General features: G+C 38.1%; 2 protein-coding genes across 9 annotated transcripts in view; one reads left to right on the top strand and one right to left on the bottom strand.

Moving 5' to 3' along the window:
- The window catches only part of SLC15A2 (solute carrier family 15 member 2), a 779,020-nt gene that overhangs the window by 574,996 nt on the left and 182,412 nt on the right, over positions 1-21,612 (top strand). The window lies entirely within an intron of this gene.
- GOLGB1 (golgin B1) overlaps positions 1-21,612 on the bottom strand; it is a 93,929-nt gene that overhangs the window by 47,191 nt on the left and 25,126 nt on the right. For 4 of the 8 annotated variants that reach the window (XR_007477525.1, XM_033403337.2, XM_033403328.2 and 1 more), the window contains exons 6-10: positions 20,104-20,229; positions 17,774-17,896; positions 16,551-16,664; positions 14,692-15,094; positions 13,587-13,702 (exon numbers count right to left, since the gene is read on the bottom strand). Coding sequence is in view for 7 of the 8 variants with exons in the window: in XM_033403337.2 (XP_033259228.1) it covers positions 13,587-13,702; positions 14,692-15,094; positions 16,551-16,664; positions 17,774-17,896; positions 20,104-20,229 (882 nt within the window). In the remaining variant the exon portion in view is untranslated. The remainder of the gene's footprint in view (positions 1-13,586; positions 13,703-14,691; positions 15,095-16,550; positions 16,665-17,773; positions 17,897-20,103; positions 20,230-21,612) is intronic. The other 4 variants (XM_033403333.2, XM_033403335.2, XM_033403334.2 and 1 more) reach the window with 3 other exon arrangements.

The following is a 21,612-nucleotide window of genomic DNA, read 5'->3' as shown; positions in this document are numbered from 1 at the left end:
TGATACTTTATATGGACAAATCCCCTAAAAGACATAAAACACCAAAGCTCACTCAAGAAGAAATAGATAACCTAAACAGCCAAATAGTTATGAAACAAATAGAATTTTTAGCAAGTGAATTCAAGAAAGTATAAGGATAATATATCACTACCGAGTGAGGTTTACCCCTGGAACTCTCATACACTTCTGCTGGGAATAGAAAATGGTAACACCACTTTGGAAAACTGCCAAGGTCTTAAAACCTCCCATATGATCCAGACACTTCACTTCTAGGTATTTACTAAGAGTAAAGAAAGCACAGGTCCAAACAAAGATTTGTAAAAGAATATTCATAGAAGCTTTATTTGTAATAGCCAAAAATTGTCAACAATCCAAGTTTGTCCATCAACAAGTAAATGGATAAACAAATTGTGGTAGGTACAATATCCTCAACAATACAAAGGAATGAATTCTTGCTGCATACAATAGGATGAATATCAAAATAAGTATGCTGAGTGAGAGAACCAGGAAAGAAAAAGAGCACATATAATTTATTAAAAATACAAACTAATCTATAATGACAGAAAGAAGATAAGTGGTTGCCTGGGTAGTGGGAGATGTGAGAGAAAAATTAAAAGGGGGCATGAGAAACTTTGGGGGGGTGATGAATATGTTCATTTTCTTGATAATGGTGATGGCTTCATGCATGTCAAAACTTATCAAGTTGTACACTTTATAAGTATGCAGGGGGCTTCCCTGGTGGCGCAGTGGTTGAGAGTCTGCCTGCCGATGCAGAGGACACGTGTTCGTGCCCCAGTCCGGGAAGATCCCACATGCCATGGAGCGGCTGGGCCCCGTGAAACATGGCCGCTGAGCCTGTGTGTCCAGAGCCTGTGCTCCGCAACAGGAGAGGCCACAACAGTGAGAGGCCCGCGTACCGCAAAAAAAAAAAAAAAAAAAGTATGCAGGATTTCCCTGGTGGTGCAGTGGTTGAGTCCGCCTGCCAATGCAGGGGACACGGGTTCGATCCCTGATCCGAGAAGATTCCACATGCCATGGAGCAACTAAGCCTGTGCGCGACAACTACTGAGACTGTGCTCTTGAGCCCGTGTGCCACAACTATTGAAGCTTGCATGCCTAGAGCCTGTACTCTGCAACAAGAGAAGCCACTGCAATGAGAAGCCTGGGCACCACAACAAAGTGTAGTCCCCACTTGCCACAACTAGAGAAAGCCTGAGTGGAGCAACGAAAACCCAACGCAGCCAAAAACAAATAAATAAATAAACAAATAAATAAATAAATAAACTCTTAAAAAAAAATCAGTCTAGTTTCAAGAGTTGGAAGGCAACCTGATGACTAAGACGAGATGTTAGGCTCCTGGTTTTAAAGATGGAAGAACAACCAGGAACCAAGGGTGTAAGTAATACAGCTCTAGTCACTGGAAAAAATGAGGAAATGAATTCTTCCCTAAAGCCTCCTTCCCTGCAGCTCAGCTGACATCATGACTTTTGGCCAGTGAAACCAATTTTGATTTCTGATTTCTAGAATTCGAGGAATCTCATAACTTTCTGTTTAGAAGAACAACTAAATCATCCCAATGAAGAAATAGCAATCAAAACACCAGCCAAGCCACAAGAGAAGGGCATGTGATTATGTCAGCAAACTCAAGTCATCCTACTCCTGGTGCCAGAATTGAGTTGAAAAAGCCTCCAGATAATTCCAACTCTCAGCTTTCAAGTCAACTCCAGTCTTTGATTCTCCTACAGAAGGCTCCAGACTTCAGGGAGAAAAGAGCCATCCTCATCATTCATTCCTCTCCAAATCTCTGGAACACAGAATTGAAAAGAAAACAAATCCAGAATTTTATGCCTCCCTCTTTGTTCTTTCTCAGGACTGCTTGGCTATTCCAGATCTTGCAAGGACTTCCATTATTATGTTGAATAGGAGCGATGAGAGTGGGCACCTTTGTCTAGTTCCTGATCTTGGAGGAAAAGCTTTCAGCCTTTCACCATTGAGTATGATGTTAGCTGTGGGCTTGTTGTATATGGCCTTTATTACATTAAGCTACATTTGTCTATGTCTAATTTGTTAAGAACTTATTATTATGAATAGATATTAAATTTTGTCAAATGCTAAAAAAAATCAGTCAAGTTTCAACAACTAGACAAAAATCAGTCAAATATAATTTGAATAATACTATGATTTAAGTGATATTTATAAAATGTTACAGCCAGTAACTACAGAATATACATTTTTTACAAGTGCACAAGCTACATTCACCAAGACACCCCATATGCTATGTCATAAAACAAGTTTCTATAAATTTCAAAGCACTGAAATCATATAGAACATATTACCTGATCATAATTAAATTAATTAGAAATCAATAATAATACCTAGAAATAAAACCAAATATCTGGATATTAAATAACACACTTCTAAATAATCCATGATCAAAGAAGAAATCATAAGAAGAATTAGAAAACTCTTCAAAAACTGAATGATAACAACACAACATATCAAACCATGTGCTTAAGAGGGAATTGTGTAACTTTAAATGTTTAAATGAGAAAAGAAGATCTGAAGTGTTTGATATAAAGTTACACCTTAAGAAGTTAGAAACAGAAGAGCAAAGTAAACCCAAATAAATAGAAAGAAATACCAAAGAACAAAAATCAATAAACGTGAAAACAGACCAGCATTAGAGAAAATTGACAAGGCCAAAAGTTGGTTCTTTGAAAAGATTTTTTTTAAAAGTCAAATAATTTCTAGTTTAAAGTCTCATCAAGAAAATGAAGCACAAAGTGGGGAGATGTTGGCCAAACAGTAGAAACTTGCAGATCGAAGATGAAAAAGTTCTGAAGATCTAACACCCAACACTGTGATTATAGTTAACAATAATGTATTATATAGTTCAAAGTTGTTAAGAGACTAGATCTTAAATGTTCTCACCACAAAAAAGAAATTGTAATTATGTGCCATGATGGAGGTGTTACCTAATGTTATGGTGGTAACCCTATTGCAATATATACATGTATCAAATCAACAAGTTGTACACCTTAAACTTACACAATGTTATATGTCAATTATATCTTAATTAAAAAAAAACAATAGGGATTGGGGTAGGGGTGGGTATCACTATAGAGCGTACAAGCATTAAAAGGATAAAAAAGGGAATACTATAACCAACGTTATAACAAAAATTTGACATCTTCAATGAAACGGACAGAACAAAACAAAACTAAAATCCAACTGGCACAAGATGAAAAAGAAAATCTTATTAGTCTTATATCTGTAAAAGAAATTCAATTCATTATCAACTCCAGACCCAGATAGTTTCACTGGTGAATTCTTTCAAATTCTTGAGAAATAATACCAATTTTACACAAACTCTCAAATAAAAGGGAACACTCCCCAACTCATTTTTTTTATGCCATAATAACCCTAATACCAAAATCTGACAAAGTACTACAAAACAAAGGAAAATCTTCATGATCAACACAAAGACCAATATCCTTCATAAGTACAGATACAAAAATGCTTCCCAAAATAGTAGTAAATCAAATTCAGTAATATATACAAAGGATAATACTTTATGACCAAGTTGGGTTTATCCTAACAAAACAAGGTTGGTTTAATAGTCAAAAATTAAAGTAATGTACCATATGAACAGAAGAAAACCCATATGATCATTTCAATAAATGCAGATAAGGCATTTGGCAAAATTTAATACGAATTCTTACCAAATTAAGAATAGAAGGTAAAGTCCTCAATCTGATAAAAAAGATTAATGAAAACTTGAAACTAGTAACACAGCTAATGGTAAAATATGAAATGCTTTCCCCTAAGATCAGGCAAAATGCAAGAAGGCCCAGTCTTACCACTTCTATTAAACAGTGTTATGAAGGTCCTAGCCATTGCATGAAAAAGAAATAAGGGCATAAAGATTAGCAAGGAGTAAGTAAAACTTGCCTTTATTTGCAGATGACATGATTGTTTATGTAGAAAATCCTAAAGAATCTACAGAATGAGACTAGAATTAATAAAATAAATATCAAGTTCACATAAGCAAAATTCAATTATATACTTACATGAAAGCGCAAACAGTTGGAAAGGTGAAATTAGAATAAATTCCACCTACAACAGCATTAAAAAATATGAACTATTTCAGAATAAATTTTAAAATGTGCACAACTCCTCCAACCAAAACTACAAACCATTGCTGAAAGAAATTAAAGAAGATCTTAATAAGTGAAGAGAGATACTATATTCATGGATTGAAAAGTTCAGTAGTATTAAGATGTCAATTCTCCCTAAAGTGATCTATAGATTCAACACAATGCCAATTCAAAATCCCATCCAGCTTCTTCTTTTTTTCAAATAGAATTTGAGATAGTTGATTGTATAATTTCTGTAGAAATGCAAAGAACCTAGAATAATCAAGGCAATCTTGAAAAGAACAACAAAGTCAGAGGACTTATACTACCTGACTTCAAGACTAACTACAAACTACAGTAATGAAAACAATGTGATACAGGCAGGAGCAGCAAGCAAAGGAACTTATCACTTGTTCTCACTCCGCCCTGCTGTAGCAGGGGCCCCAATAAAGCCTTGCCTGAATTTCTTGTCTGGCCTCTAATCAATTTCTATTGATTGGGGAAGGCCAAGAACCCTGATCAGTATCAGATTTACAGTGCTCAGTGTGGGGCAGTTGTCCTCTTTCAGGGAGAGGATCTGGGCACCCCCAGGACCACTGAATGCAGCTTCCCTGTGGGTGACAAGTAGCCACCTGAACCTCTTGTTTCAGTGTCACCACGTTGGGGGGGTCCCTCTCCTGAGATGGCCATGCTGGACGACTGAGCGGGCCTGGGGATTCTGGTGGCTCCCCGCAATGAGACATCTATCTCCATCAAGGAGGCCTGGGTGGTCCTTGACATAGCAGGTAAGAAAATCAATTTTTTAAGTGATAATGGAGCCACTTACTCTGTCCTGATCTCTCACACTGGGCCTCCTTCCTCCAAAAGCTGTACTGTGACTGGTGTTGATGGAAAGCCTCGCACCCGTTACTTCACTGGGACTCTCACTTGCCTATTTGAACAGTGTTTGATCTCATGTGCCTTTTAAGTTGGGCCTGAGTGTCCTATCCCATTACTGGGGAGAGACCTTCTGGGCTCCCTTGGAGCCATATTACAGTTAGGAGGCCCGAAGCAGCCCCTTATCTTGATTCTGACTGAGACAAATCAACTGGAAGAACAAGGGCCTATTCCCAGCCATATTCTACACACAGTAAATCCTGCAGTTTGGGACAAAGGAATCCCTGGGAAGGCTATAAATGTTCAACCTGTAAAAATTAGCCTTAAGCCAGAAGTTGCTTATTCTAACAAGAGACAGTACCCCATAAAGTTGGAAGCAAAAAAAGGTTTGCAACCCCTCATCCATAAATTTTTAAGACGTGGCCTCTTAGTGCTCTGTCAGTCTCCATACAGTACCCCTATTCTGCCAGTTGTTAAGCCAAATAGGGAATATCGAATAGTACAAGACCTTAGAGGAGTAAATGATGCCGTGGTCCCTATACATCCCCTTGTGGCCAATCCTTATATTAGTCCAGATTCCTGGAGTGCTTGACCTCAGGGATGCCTTCTTTTGCATCCCAGTTCATCTCTCATCTCAGTATCTGTTTGCCTTTTAGTAGACTAACCCCCACTCAGGTCAAATGCAATAATATACCTGGACAGTATTGCTTCAGGGGTTTCAGGACAGCCCACACTTGTTCACCCAGGCCCTAAGAAAAGAACTAAGGGAGGGACCTTCCTGGTGGCACAGTGGTTAAGAATCTGCCTGCCAATGCACAGGACACGGGTTCAAGGCCTGGTCAGGGAAGACGCCACATGCCATGGAGCAACTAAGCCTGTGCGCCACAACTACTAAGCCTGTACTCTAGGGCCCGCAAGCCACAACTACCGAGCCCATGTGCCACAACTACTGAAGCCTGTGCACCTACAGCCCGTGCTCCACAACAAGAGAAGCCACCACAATGAGAAGCCCACGCACCACAACAAAGAGTCGCTCCAGCTCGCCACAACTAGAGAAAGCATGCGCACAGCAGCGAAGACCCAACGCAGCCAAAAATATAAATAAATAAATAAATTTATTAAAAAAAAAAAAAACTAAGGGAAATACACCTAAAAGAAGGGGCCAGTCTACAGTATGTAGATGACATATTAATATGTAGTTCCCACCATGGAGGCCTCAGATCAGAATACCATTTAAGTCCTTAATTTCCTTGGGACCCAGGGTTACAGGATCTTTCAGAAAAAAGCACAAATCTCAAAGTAACAAGTTAAATATCTGGGATATATTATAAACCCTGGAAGCAGACAACTATCTCTAGACAGAAAAGAAGCTATATTAGAACTAAGCGCCCCAAAGACCAAAAAAAAAATCCTCGTACTTTCTTAGGCATGACAGGATTTTGCGGAATTTGGATTCCAGGATTCAGACTAATGGCTAAGCCTCTATATGAAGCCACTAAAGGCCCAGATACAGAGCCATTACTTTGGACTGGGGAACAAGAAAGGGCTCTTAATAAGATCAAACAGACCCTCACCAAAGCTTTTGCTCTGGGTCTCCCCAATTTAAAAAAGCCATTTATCTTGTACATAGCTGAAAAACAGGGGACAGCTATGGGAGTCCTTGTACAAAAGCTAGGAGAAGTTCCTCAACCTATAGGCTATTTTTCCAAACAACTAGATTCCATGGCCCAAGGCTGACATGGCTGCTTCCGGGCGGTAGCTGCCACTGCTTTATTAGTGGAAGAAGCTAACAAGCTTACCTTTGGACAGCCGCTGGAAGTCCAGACCCCTCATCAAGTACAAAAGATTCTGGAAATTAAAGGCCACCATTAGCTAAGTGGAGGCTGCCTTACTAAGTAGCAGGCTTTACTCCTTGACTCCCCAGAACTAACCCTCAAAACTTGCCACACCCTCAATCTGGCTACTCTAATCCTGGCTGAAGGCCCAGAACTAACACATTCCTGCCTTGAAACCCCTGACTAGGTTTATGCCTGTAGGCCTGATCTAACAGACCAGGCCATAGAAAACCCTGAGGAAGAATGGTTTACTGATGGCAGTAGTTTCATTAAAGATGGAGTCAGGAGGGCAGGATATGCTACTGTGAGCACTTATAGTGTTATATAAGCAAAACCTTTGCCACCTAACACTTCAGCCCAGAGGGCTGAGCTAATAGCCCTAACCTGAGTCTTAACATTGGGGGAAGGAAAATTATAAATATATACACAGACTCAAAATATGCCTTCTGGGCTTCCCTGGTGGCGCAGTGGTTAAGAATCCGCCTGCCAGTGCAGGGGACATGGGTTCAAGCCCTGGTCCGGGAAGATCCCACATGCCACGAAGCAGCTAAGCCCGTGCGCCACAACTACTGAGCTTGTGCTCTAGATCCCGCGAGCCACAACTACTGAGCCCACATGCCACAACTACTGAAGCCCGCGTGCCTAGAGCCCGTGCTCCGCAACAAGAGAAGCCACCACAATGAGAAGCCCGTGCACTGTAACGAAGAGTAGCCCCCACTCGCCGCAACTAGAGAAAGCCTGTGAGCAGCAATGAAGACCCAATGCAGCCAAAAATAAATAAATAAAATGAATAAATTTTAAATAAATAAATAAATATATATATGCCTTCCTTGTTGTACATGCCCATGCAGCTAATCTGGAAAGAAAGAGGACTTTTAAATGCAAAAAATTCCACTGTAACATATGGGGCTGAGATATTACAACTCATAGAAGTGCTCAAAAATCAACACTAGTAGAAGTCATTCACTGCTGTGGGCACCACAAGGAAAATTCTCAAATTACCTAAGGGAACAGGGCACATAGGGAGGCAAAGAAAACAGCCCTGATGCCCATACCGGGTAGAAACCAACATTGAGAATATCTGACAACAAACCACCTGGTTTCAGCAGACAATTAACCACCAATCCTCACTATTCAATATGGGCAGGGAAACTGAAAACTGGTTCTCCAGTTTGTTCTCTTGGATACCACAAGGTATAAAAAGCTTTCTGGGGCTTCCCTGGTGGCGCAGTGGTTGAGAGTCTGCCTGCCGATGCAGGGGACACGGGTTCGTGCCCCGGTCTGGGAAGATCCACATGCTGCGGAGCGGCTAGGCCCGTGAGCCACGGCCGCTGAGCCTGTGCGTCCGGAGCCTGTGCTCCGCCACGGGAGAGGCCACAACAGTGAGAGGCCCGCGTACTGCAAAAAAAATAAAAAGCTTTCTGGCAGGAGGTTTTTGTTTTCTCATAACCCTTCTCTTTTCAGTCATACTGATTTAGACTCTATTTTGTCTAGTACTCTGTTGTCTTCCCTATTGTTGTAAACCTGTGACTAAGACTTTTCGGTCCAAAAAGGAGACCTGGGACCAACCCAGACCTTCCATTCTAAAAATAGAGAAACATGTTGAACTTTAACCCCGCGATTAACAAAAATATACACCCAAACAGAATGGCTTCTTGGCAGGGGCGACATTGCCTCCCCTGTCAGGTCAACAGTTAAGGAAGCCCTCCCAAAGTAACCTGGTTCCTTCCCTTCCTAGGCCCTTTAATGGCTATTGTTGTTTTTCTCCTTTATAGCCCTTGTTTGTTTAACCTTTTGATTGAGTTTGTGTCTTCTAGGCTCTGACAATTTGAAGTAAGGCTCATGATGGCTCAAGGAAAGTGGCCCAGGTCCTTGGGACAGTCAGCAAGAGACTTCTACACCTCTAGGGACTAGGGTCTGTGGCCCCTGTCCCCTTATGCAGGAAGAAGTTTCAGAAGAAGAGACCTTTGGTCCCTTACCCCTTAAGAATAAGGGTGTAGAGTCTCTCAGCAGGGGATGAGATAGGCTGGGACCTAGGACCCTTTGCTGCAGTGCTTGCACCTGGACAAACATCTCCTCGAGCAACAAAATACAAAGAAACTATATGGGACTAAAAATAACTGCATGCATGTGCAGTTGGGGCAAATTCTGGACCCAAAAGATACAAAGAGACCAAAAACACCCAACTGCCACTTTTGAAGAGCTTGGAGCAAAAACAGGGTATTGGGAGCAAAAGCAGGGTACTGAGCATATGCTACAACACCACCTTAGGGGTGGGCAAACCACCTAAGCCACCCCTCCAGCAAGACCCCTGGACACACCCCTACCCTCACCCCATATAAGGAACAAGCTCGCCTCCCCTCAGGGAGCCAGCCAGTAAGGGAACCTGTTACTTGTTCTCACTTCCCCCTGTGGCCCCAATAAAGCCTTGCCCGAAAAAAAATATGATACAGGCCTAAGAATTGGCTAGACTAGACTGGAAAGCTCATAAACTAGAAAGCTCATAAACAGACCTATTAATCATTTGTTTTCAACAAAGGTACCAAAGCAATCCAATGAGGAAAGTAAAGTCTTCTCAAGAAATGGTGCAGAGACAATTGGATATCCATATAGGGAAAAAAATAAAACTTGACCCTTATCTTACACCACACACAAAAATTTACTGAGGTTCAGAGACTTAACTGTGAAAGCTAAAACTATATAGCTTGTGGAAGAAAACATAAGAGAATATCTTCATGACTTGGGGTTAAGCAAAGGTTTCACACACAGGACAAAGAAAATTATAACCAGAAAAAAAATGATAAATATGATAAATAATAGACTTTATCAAAATTTTAAATGTCTGCTAATTAAAGAACATCATGAAGAAAATGGATAAGAAGCAAGCCACGGGGACTTCCCTTGTGCTGCAGTGGATAAGACTCCACGCTCCCAATGCAGGGGGCCCAGGTTCGATCCCTGGTCAGGGAACTAGTTCCCAAATAAATGCTGCAAATAAGAGTTCGCATGCCACAACTAAGGAGCCGGTGAGCTGCAACTAAGGAGTCCACGAGCTGCAACTAAGGAGCCTACCTGCTGCAACTAAGACCCGGTGGAACCAAATAAATAAATATTAAAAAAGAAATTCTACTTTTAATAAAAAAAATTCAATATGTGATTTTCAATTTAAAAAAATTAAAAAAGAAAAAGAAGCAAGACACAGCATGGGAGAAAATATTTACCAAACATGCCTGATAATAAATTGGCATTCAGGATGTATAAAGAATTACTACAACTTGATAAATAGGCAAAAAACTCAATTTTTAAAATGAGGAAATGACATGAACAGATACTTCACCAAAAGAAGATACACAAATGTCCAAGAATCTCAAGTAAACATGTTCAACGTCATTTGTCATTGGGGAGATGCAAATTGAAACCACACTGACCTACCACTACACACCCATTAAAATGGCTAAAATTTTAAAAATTGATAATACCAAATCTTAGAGAAGATGCAGAACAACTAGAACTCTCATATATTTTAGGTGAGAGTATAAACAATATAATCACCTTGGAAGAAGATCTGGCATTTCCCATAAAGCTAAATATATTCTTACTCTATGGCCCAGAAATTCCTCAACTAGCATTTAATGAAGACAAATGAAAACATATGTCCACACAAATACTTGTACAAGAATGTCCATAGCAGCTTAATTCATAATACCCAAAGCATAAAAAGACCAGTTATCCATCAAAAGGAAATTATAGCACAGTCATGCAAAAGGAAAATACAGTATATTCATAAAATGGAATACTTCTCAGCAATATAAAAGAATAAATTATGATACATACGATAATATAAATGAATCTCAAAATATGCTGAGTGAAAGAAGTTTTCTACAAAATAACACAAATGTACGATTACATTTATAGGATATAAAACATGCAAAATTAATCTACGGTAAAAATATAGAACATTGGTTCATCTCTGGAGGGGAGTAATGCGGTTGACTGCAAAAGGGTACTTTGTAGGGTGATATATCTTGATAGGGATTTGGGTAACGCATTTGACAACACTCAATGAATGGTACACTTAATACCTGTACATTTCATGTTTTGTAAATCTCACTTCAAAAGAAAAAGAACTATAAACAAATATTAAAATCTAGTCAATGATATGCATGCCGAAATATTTAGAGAAAAATGTACTGATGTCTACAACTTACTGTGAAATGTACAAAAAATTAAGATGAATTGGTAGATGGATAAATGGATAGATATATGATAAAGCAAATACAGTAAATATTAATAGAATCTAAATGGTGAGTATGCAGGTGTTCACCATAAATTTCTTTGAATTTTTGTTTTTATTTTTATTTATTTTTTGTTTTTTTTGACATCTTTATTGGAGTATAATTGCTTTACAATAGTGTGTTAGTTTCTGCTTTTTAACAAAGTGAATCAACTATACATATACATATATGCCCATATCTCCTCCCTCTTGCGTCCCCCCCCAACCCTCCCCATCCCACCCTTCTAGGTGGTCACAAAGCACCGAGATGATCTCCCTGTGCTATGAGGCTGCTTCCCACTAGCTATCTATTTTACATTTGGTAGTGTATATATGTCCATGCCACTCTCTCACTTCTTCCCAGCTTACCCTTCCCCCTTCCCATGTCCTCAAGTCTATTCTCTTCCTGTCCTGCCCCTACATTTTTCAGAACCATTTTTTTTTTTTAGGAGTTGGAGGAGTCAGGCTCCCAGACTTCAGACTATACTACAAAGCTACAGTAATCAAGACAGTATGGTCCTGGCACAAAAACAGAAATATAGATCAATGGAACAGGATAGAAAGCCTAGAGATAAACCCACGCACATATGGTCACTTAATTTTTGATAAAGGAGGCAAGAATATACAATGGAGAAAAGACAGCCTCTTCAATAAGTGGTGCTGGGAAAACTGGACAGCTGCATGTAAAAGAATGAAATTAGAACACTCCCTAACACCATACACATAAACTCAAAATGGATTAAACACATAAATGTAAGGCCAGACACTATAAAACTCTTAGAGGAAAACATAGGTCCAGCACCCTATGACATAAATCACAGCAAGATCTTTTTTGACCCACCTCCTAGAGAAATGGAAATAAAAACAAAAATAAACAAATGGGACCTAATGAAACTTAAAAGCACAGCAAAGGAAACCATAAAGATAGAAAGACAACCCTCAGAATGGGAGAAAATATTTGCAAATGAAGCAACTGACAAAGGATTAATCTTCAAATTTTACAAGCAGCTCATGCAGCTCAATATCAAAAAAACAAACAACCCAATCCAAAAATGGGCAGAAGACCTAAATAGACATTTCTCCAAAGAAGATATACAGATTGCCAACAAACACATGAAAGGATGCTCAACATCACTGATCATTAGAGAAATGCAAATCAAAACTACAATGAGGTATCACCTCACACTGGTCAGAATGGCCATCATCAAAAAATCTACAAACAATACATGCTGGAGAGGGTGTGGAGCAAAGGGAACCCTCTTGCACTGCTGGTGGGAATGTAAATTGATACAGCCACTATGGAGAACAGTATGGAGGTTCCTTAAAAAACTAAAAATAGAACTACCATACGACCCAGCAATCCCACTACTGGGCATATACCCTGAGAAAACCATAATTCAAAAAGAGTCATGTACCACAATGTTCATTGCAGCTCTATTTACAAAAGCCAGGACATGGAAGCAACCTAAGTGCCCACTGACAGATGAATGGATAAAGAAGATGTGGCACATATATACAATGGAATATTATTCAGCCATAAAAAGAAACAAAATTGAATTATTTGTAGTGAGGTGGATGGACCTAGAGTCTGTCATACAGAATGAAGTAAGTCAGAAAGAGAAAAATTCTGTATGCTAAAACATATATATGGAATCTGAATTTTTTAGAGTTGCTGAAAAATGTCTTAACAAAACACAGGAGGAAAAAGTTGAGAATGGGAGAATAGAAGAGATTGGAAAGCCTAGATGCCAAAAACCAGGAAGGAAAAATTTTTGTCAGTGTACAGTACTGCCCAGGAACTATGGGACTCTGCTGACCCCTATATCTGTCAGTTTGGAAGGGTATAATCTTATAATGGAGATGAATTAATCCAGTTATCCCAGCTTGACACTAGTTAATTAAGATCATCAAACTAACTCTCCTTGTTCTGATATTCAAGCTCAATAAGCAGCCTTCTGGTGATTAAAATCTAGCTCCCCGGAGACTTTTATAGAAGGCAGAGAGAATATACTGGCCAATCAACAGGAAATTAAACTTTTTACTGTTAACTGATTAATGTGGGCATTATGATTTCTACAATAGACTTTTAAGTTTGGTTAGACTGAATTGTATACTTTAAACCTGATCAAATCTCAGTCTACCAAAAACAAAATTGATTTCTCAACTGGGAAAGCTGATTATAAGATTAAAATTAATGACTCATCTCCAATACAGAAAGGCTGTAGAGGTTGGAAAGGCTCTTGAGGTTATGCTGCTCATTGTCTACTTTTTTCTCATTATTCATTGTTGGGACACTACTGTCTTTCATGTTTCCTTTCAAATAGAATTGGCTCCAAAAAAGCATTGTATAGACAGAAAAGAGAGAAGGCTTATACTGCTTTCTGGAATAAATTCTATTAGAACACCCAAGTATAGATACAGCAAAGACAAATAGATCATATTCATAAGAAGTACACATTTAATTACCTGTGTGCCCTCGTTAGAAACATCTGGCAAAGAAGTCTGAGATGCTATTTCATGTTTCAGCAACGTTGCCTTATTTAGAAATTGGTTGATTTCTTCGGATTTTTCCTGGAGTTGATCTAAGGAAAAGAAAATAAAATTGAAATGATCTTTGCCTCAAGCCTGAAACTTAGTGAGTTATCTTCTAGGGATACACCATATGCTGTTTATTCTAGTTCCGTTATCTTAATTAAAATTACGATGCCAATACCATCATTTTTATAAATTGTTTATATGCTCTCAAGGACCAAAGGACATCTCAGTAAACCTCCTTCAAAGGTAAAATAAAACAGGTCTAGGTATTTTTTTTTAAAGTCATTTTTCCTTTCCCCCTTGAAAATACCCTTAGCGTTTTTTATTTTATTTTCTTCACTCTCCACGTAAGCAGTATAAATCCTACTGAGATGTTTTAAACATGAACATGGTTCAATTAAGAGAACAGCATGCTCATGTAACACACTGTTCCCATGTAATGTCCCTTAAGGCTTTCTGATTAATGTTCAGCTCTCTTCAATACAGATGTTCAATTTAATGCTTTCTAAAATCTTTCCTGTATGCCAATCTTTTAGAATTAAACTAAATCAGAGGCATGTATTACTTTAATAATAACACATTTTTAAAAAAGTTTTCTTTAAAAAGAAATTTTCACCTATAAGAAAAGCATTCAGATCCATCTTTAGAAGTAAAGATGACTCCACGCAATTCAGTCTCCCTACCTTTGCAGCTAGATCTGGCCTGAGCTTTCCGCAAATTAATTCAAATCCTACTCATTTCAGTCAGTGAACCCTTCAGACCACAGTTATGTTTCACATAGGGTTCTTTTTAATGTCTGACACATTACTATCAATAGTTTTTAGTACTATAATAATAATTTTATTAAGCCAGATTATAACTTCAGTCAGAGATGGGAGAAATGCAACAAAGAGCTCAGAAGAGACACCTTTCTTAATCATTCTATTCATTCAATTGGTTTAAGCAAATGATGTCACTAAGAGATTCCGTGAAATTTTAAAGGGATGCTAGACAAATGGGCTAGACAAATGGGCTTCAAATGCAATCAAATACTGACCTTCCAGCTGCTGAATGACCTGAGCTGAATGAGCTGCCTGTTCACTCTTATCTTGGAGAAGCTTTGAATTTTGATCCTTTAGGGCATCACAGGCAGAGTGCAGCTCTTGTTCAGTCTTTTGAAGACTCAAAATGTGAGAGGTCTTCTCTGCCATTTCTGTTTTGTACTTCTGCTCCAAAGCACTGTACCGGGACTGCAGTTCAGCCTGGGCTTGACCTGCCTGTTCAAGCTGTTCTAGAAGATGATGCATTTCTTCCTTCAGGTTATGGAAAGATAGTTTTCTCTTTGCCACTTCAAGTTCCATCTTTTCCATCAGAATCTTGGACTCCTGTCTTTCTGTTTCTATAGTGTTCCTTAAAGTACTCTGCTCAGCTTCTATCTGCTGTAACTGCTGGGAGAAAATCTAAGAAAAAAAGACAAAGCCTCATGAACCATAAATTCATTCTTTCATTTCAATAAGCATAGTGAAGAGTCTCTTCTAGGTGAAGCCCAGGCCTAGACACTCAGGACCAAACCTACAATTCCATAAGACCCTCTGTTTTTGCTTCTTGATACTTTTGACAGTTTCTGTTCATATATATATTTATTTGTGTCATCAGCTTTTCACTTATGTGTCTCCCAATACAAAATTAGTTCAATAAGGAAAGGGACTGTGTCTGTTTTATCATCACTGTTCTCCAGCATCTAGCATAATATATGGCATACTGAGTATGTGGTACTCAATAAATACTGAATAAATGGATCCAGTCCCTGCCCTCAAGGAACTCAGAGTTTAGTGAGAGAGTCACACTTAAACAGATCATTATAATACAAAATATTAGAGGCCATGAGAGAGATACTTATAAGGTACTAAAAGGAGCAGAGAATGGAAACTTACCATAAAGTCACACATATGTAACTATCTCCACAGTACCTATCTAGTAAGTAGCACAACTGGGATTTGAACCTGATTATTCAATGACAGCCAGAAAGGGGACTCAGGGTCAGGGTATGGGTTCTGTTAGAATTGGAGATATGGGAACATGTTTCTATGCAAGAAAGACAGTCGTTCTCAAGGAGAGTTGAAAATTAAGAAGAAAAGATATGACTTTCTCCAGCAGCATGCGGGACCCAGATGAACAAGCAGAGAATGTGGACCATAGCACCGATTCCACATTAGGATTTGGCTCCCTGGATGTGAAGGGGCAGGGACACAGGGAATCCAAGGGCTGGTAAAGGAGTAGTCCAAATCGCAGTTGCAGATCTATACCAGATAAGGAAAGGAGCGAGGCCAAGAAAGAACCAACATACCAGAGCAACACATGAAAGGATCAAGAAATCTTAATGAGAATGAAAGTCAGGACAGCCTAAGAAAGGGAATGACAGGATGGGCAACAGTCAGGGAATAGGATACCTGAGTTTAAGATTTTAGAACATCAGCATCCTTAATCACCTTTAAATTTAAGGGAATATTGCATGGTGGGATTATTTCAAACCAACATAAAGTTAAACAACAAAACAAACAAAGAAGGGACAGTACATAAAGCACAAGAACCATTGAAGACAGAGAAGGGGTAAACTGACAGAAAAGAAACTCCTTAGATGAAAATATGACATTCTAAAGAAACTAGGACCCTAGACCTAAAATCACAAAGGAAAAGAGCAACAATAAAAGATGTGAAATGTAAGCCTCATGAGGGAAGGAACTGTATATATTTTGATCATCATAGTATCACCACCACTTAAGTACAGGGAATTGTTGAAAGAATGAATAAATGGCATCAATTCTCTGAAGGCTTCTAACAGGATTTTATACCTGCTGCCTGGCAAACTGAAGTGGAAATGAATACTCCCAAGGCAGGTAGTAGAGAAGGCAGTACCTGGTTTCTCTGTTCGGCAGCAGTCAGCTCCTGTTGCAGCAGGTCCACAACCTGAGCACGGCCCAACAAGGCTTCTTCATGCTCCTCAAGCTTCCTCTGCAGCACCCTCAATTTCTGAGAAGAAAACGTTTAGACATAATGTGCTAACGCATGAGCATCATTATCTGCTTACCTTTCAAAATGTCAGGTAGACTTGTGTACTTAAGATTTTTAGATGTTGAGGATGACAGATTAAAGGGTCGGACACCAGCATGCCATGCTTCCTATCCAACAGCAACAAAGAATCTCCAAAAATGTCTTCTTCAGAGCACCAACAACAACCAAACTGACACAAGGAAGTCCCTGAATTAGGGAACCTTTTTAATAATTAGATATTTATTATACATATCCACTTTTAAAATTATATAGTCATGTCCTGTACCTAAATAACATAGGTACACATATATCCCACTCACCAAAGAGAATATTCTCTATAGGCAAGAACCATTTCTCTTCTAGTTTCATGCATGGTACAGTCACTTGGTAAACATTTGTTGAATGAATAAGTCAACAATACATGTATATATTAATATACTACTTTAAAAGTGCTATATAAATTAACTTTATTTAGTGGTATATTCTGAAGAATTGCCTAGAATTTGGAAGAAGCTCAAAAACAGTTAAATGAATCAACTATGAAATACCACTGGAGGGCCTTTGGGTACCACACTGCACTACATACTAAACAGAAACAGATACTTTTGAGTTAGTCGATGATAAACTTAAAAACAATGAAGCCAATTTTCAAAAATTACTCAATGAATTAAAAATAATGAATGAGTTAATAAAAGACCTTATGGCTTCAAAATCACTGCTTTTTATCTTTAAATTTTCTAAAGTGTAAAACAGACTTCATTGTTTTTGAAGCTTTGGATCAGGTTTTCAATGCACAAAGGTAGCTACAATCAGCAAACTGAAGAGAAACCAATTTCTGACTACCACATACATTTGCCAATTAAACTCAGCTTTTGAGTAGGGACAACCTGATTAGAGGGGTAAGAGGCAAGGTAAGGGAAAATAAATAAGCAATATGCAACAGAAGAGAAGAACACCGAAAAGAAGGCAATTAATGAGCAAACCCAGACCAAGTGAAGAGCAGTGGGTAAGGGTGGAAAAGTGGCTGTGATAACTTAATTAAATGTTAACCAAAACTACAATCATTCTACTAGGTTTTAGCAACACACCTGTTGCATCTCTGTTTCCACATCTGCCTGGGTTACTAACTGAAGAAGCTCATCTTCATGAAGACGAACTTGTGTCTCAAAGCGGGCATCTTTCTCTCGGACCACCTGCTGCATGGAACTCAACTGAAGACACACACCAGAGAAACTATACAAGTTACACTCCCAGAATATCGCACAAACAAAACTCACAGACAATTCTCCAAACACAGACACTGAGAATTGATAGACAATAAGGTTTTCAAATTAAATTTTGAATGCCAAGGATGAGAATTTTGGAAGAGAGATAGGCTTTGATGCTAACTTCGGAATGAGAGAAAGCCTACCATCAAATTCAGAAGTCAGCCTAAACATAAATTTTGAATAAAAACTGTATTTGCATGGTTAATAGAAGTGTTTAAATATACAAGAGGTATATTTTTAAAAGATCTAAGGAGATTAGAATATTAAAGATACAAAGTTAGATTCCTGTTAAGTCCTAGACAATTCTTTGAATATCACACTCACGCTCAAAAACTTTCAGTTTATAAATATAAACTTCAAACTAATGTATCTTTTACTCAAGATTCTCTACAACTGGAAATACAAATCTTTCTTTCAGATCTCATTTTCAAAGAATTGCTTCTACCAAAGAACTCGGTATATTTCCATCCAAATCCACACCACCTCCCCAGATAGCTATTTTCAACTGTCATTACTTTCAGGCTTCTAGATCACCCTCATTTGTAACTGGCTCTTAACAAAATGAAATGGAAATAAATTGACTGGTTGTGAGTTGCTCGGTAGCAGTGTTTTTGTTTTGTTCATAGGTTTTGTGTGTGTGCGTGTGTGTGTGTGTGTGTGTGTGTGTATGTGCGCGTGCGCGCCTGCTTATTCATTTCCTTAAGATCTGTGGTTAAGCATGCCAAACAGCTCTTCGCGTGTCCATTTTGCACAGGTCCTTCAACTATTGTTGATTTTTCAATTTGTGACACCTTGAACCAACCTTGGCTCTCCTTCTAGGTAGGAGAAAAAAAATCTTCATAATATCTTTGATTATCTGAATTCTGAAATCACTATGAATTTGAAATCCTGTGTTTCAAATGTATACGCATTGGACTCCTTCATGAGCCAAACACATCTACACATCCTTTCCCATAAATGTACCATATTCTTTTTCCTGAGACTTTGCTTACAGCATTCCCTACAATTGGAATACCTTTCCCCACCTTGTTGAAACTATATTATCTATCCATCATAGTTTTACCTAAATCCTGAGTTTTCCATGTAACCTTCCTTGGTTGTCACATGCAAGTAACCCCTTTCACCTCTCAAAATACTTTCAGTTTGTATTGTTGCTTGCGATGCACATTCTGAATGGCTTGTATTCTGATGGATTTGTTAATTCACATAAATGTATTAACGGATCCATCATAGTGTGTGTGTGTGTGTATGTGTGTGTGTGTGCGTGTGTGTGTGTATGTGTATCTTGGCTTGCCATGTTTTAAGCCACTCAGTAAAATTATTTTGTATTTCTCCATCCTACATTGTATAAAGTGTACAAAAAAGGACACAATAAAAGCTAATAGGTAAAACTAAGGATTTTAGGATATCCAGTTTTAAATGTATACACAGCAGTAGGTTATCCATAGACAGAGAGCACCACTAATACTACAAGTTGTCAATAAAGTAAACACCTAACACCCAATGGATAAGATTAGCTATTATACAAAGGCACTTGAGGGAAAAAAGAAAAAAAAATGTTTCTTAAGTCAAAAGCATTCCCAAAGGAAAAATACGAGTGGGTGGTCAAACTGGAAATTTAGAAAAATAGAGAGAAAAAGTTGAGGATGCCAGTCCAAACGGTCTGGTCCTGGTAAGCAGAAATAACTATGAAGAAGAAAGGCACATACTGGTGCCTTTTAACATTGAATCACATAACCTATACCACTTTCTCATTACATAATCACTAAGTGATCTTCTGACTATAACTTATCATTAAGATTTTACTATAAAGAAATAATGGACCTAATCACTTGTATTTCTTTTGGTTTATCTAACAGTCTCTTTCGAACTTAGCATAAGCTCATTCCTTCCTGAAAGACAGAATCTCTGTGTGCTATTAAAACCAAGTTTCTGGGCCTGTAGATCTAAGAAACAGCCATAAATTAAGCTATGGTGTATTCATCAAGGTAAATAACACTTCTAATTTCTTCTACTATCACACCCGTCTAATTTCTACTATAATATTCTAGCTACTATACTTTCATCTACTAAAGTTTTAAAAATAGACTGTCTGAAGTGACTTGTCATGATTCTTTATTCTAATGATTCTGAGGTACCTTCCACCCTACCTGAGCAGCTTGCTCTGCCTGTGTCTGGCTGAGCTGGGTTTGCAAAGTGCTAATGAGTTCTTCCTTCTCTTGGAGCTGTTTCTTCATCATTAAAAATTCTTCCATCTCTGTTGAACTCTTAGCAAACTGAAGACATAGAAGAAAAAAATATTTAAGCAAAAGAATTGGCACTCTTAATTCTTGGACCTCCCTTTCTCATTTGCCCTAAATACCTACCAATATCCTTCTAATTTCTGCTTAACACTGAAGGGAATTGATGTACTGTGTTTTTTTTTTTTAATTATCAAAATTATTTGTCAGAGGAAAACAGAAACAATAGTGGCAGTTGTTCAATTTCTCTGAATCCTCACATAGAACCAGACAGTACAACTAGATAATAAAATCAAAAACCCATGGACAATATTTACAATAAATTAGGAAGGTAGTACTACAAACCCCAAAATACAAGTAGGCAGAGACAAGCCACCAAAAGACTCTGGTATTAGAGTCTGTACAACAGGAAGAAGGCAGCGACAGAGCAACATCTGATGGCCTTGAGAACAGGAAAACCTCCAAATAGCCAGTAAATTCTTATTGGAAAGCACAGTTGGCCAATCTTAGAACAACAGCTTAAATTGGCAGGGCTTTCCCATTCTCCAATACTGGCTGAATGCAAGGGGTCCACAGAAAAAAGGACAAAAGTGCTAGAACAATCTGGCCCAGCTGAAGTCTCAAAACTAACTCATCAGGGCTGCCTTCCAAGACACCGACTGCACCAAGAAAAGACTTCTAGGTGTGAAATAGAAATTAAACAGAATAGGGATAACAGAAATAGAAGACAAAGGGCTATACACGTGTTATAATATTCATTATCAACTATGATATATTCATATATCAATTCATGTGGCTATCAAGGGCTTGAAATATGCTTAATGTAAATGAGAAATTTATTAATATTAGTTAATTTTAATTAACTTAAGTATAAATTATTTTTCCATTAAATACAATTGTGTTTTGATATGATTATATTTCACTTCACTTGTTGCATCACATAATATACTGCTGAATTGTTGTGCAAGTAATAAGTGTGCATGTTGCTCCTAGTGTTAACAATAAACATACCAGCTATCTAGCCAGTGGCAATGGATTGATTCCATTTAAATAATTTTTTTCCTACACACCTATGTGATGTGTTTATTAGAATACTTTATGCAGAGAGCATGAATAACAGTTGATACCTATGTAAATCATAATTGGTAATTAAAATATAAATACTTATTTTTATTGAATTATTTTTCTAGTTCAAAAATAAGTATAGACACACTTAAGTTTAAAATAAAGGTGTACTACCGATGCATAGTTCATTCCTTTTTATTTCTAAGTAGTATTCCATTGTGTGTTTAAATATTCTCCTGTTGATAGACATGTTGTTTCTAGTTTTTGGTTTCACAAGTAAAGCTGCTATGAACACGCATATACAAGTCTTTATGTGGACATGTGCTTTCATTTCTCACAGATGTAGCTTTAAAG

Source organism: Orcinus orca, chromosome 5 (genome assembly GCF_937001465.1).
Source record: "Orcinus orca chromosome 5, mOrcOrc1.1, whole genome shotgun sequence".
In the NCBI taxonomy this organism is placed as follows: Eukaryota; Metazoa; Chordata; class Mammalia; order Artiodactyla; family Delphinidae; genus Orcinus; species Orcinus orca.
This window is presented reverse-complemented; position numbering and strand designations above follow the sequence as displayed.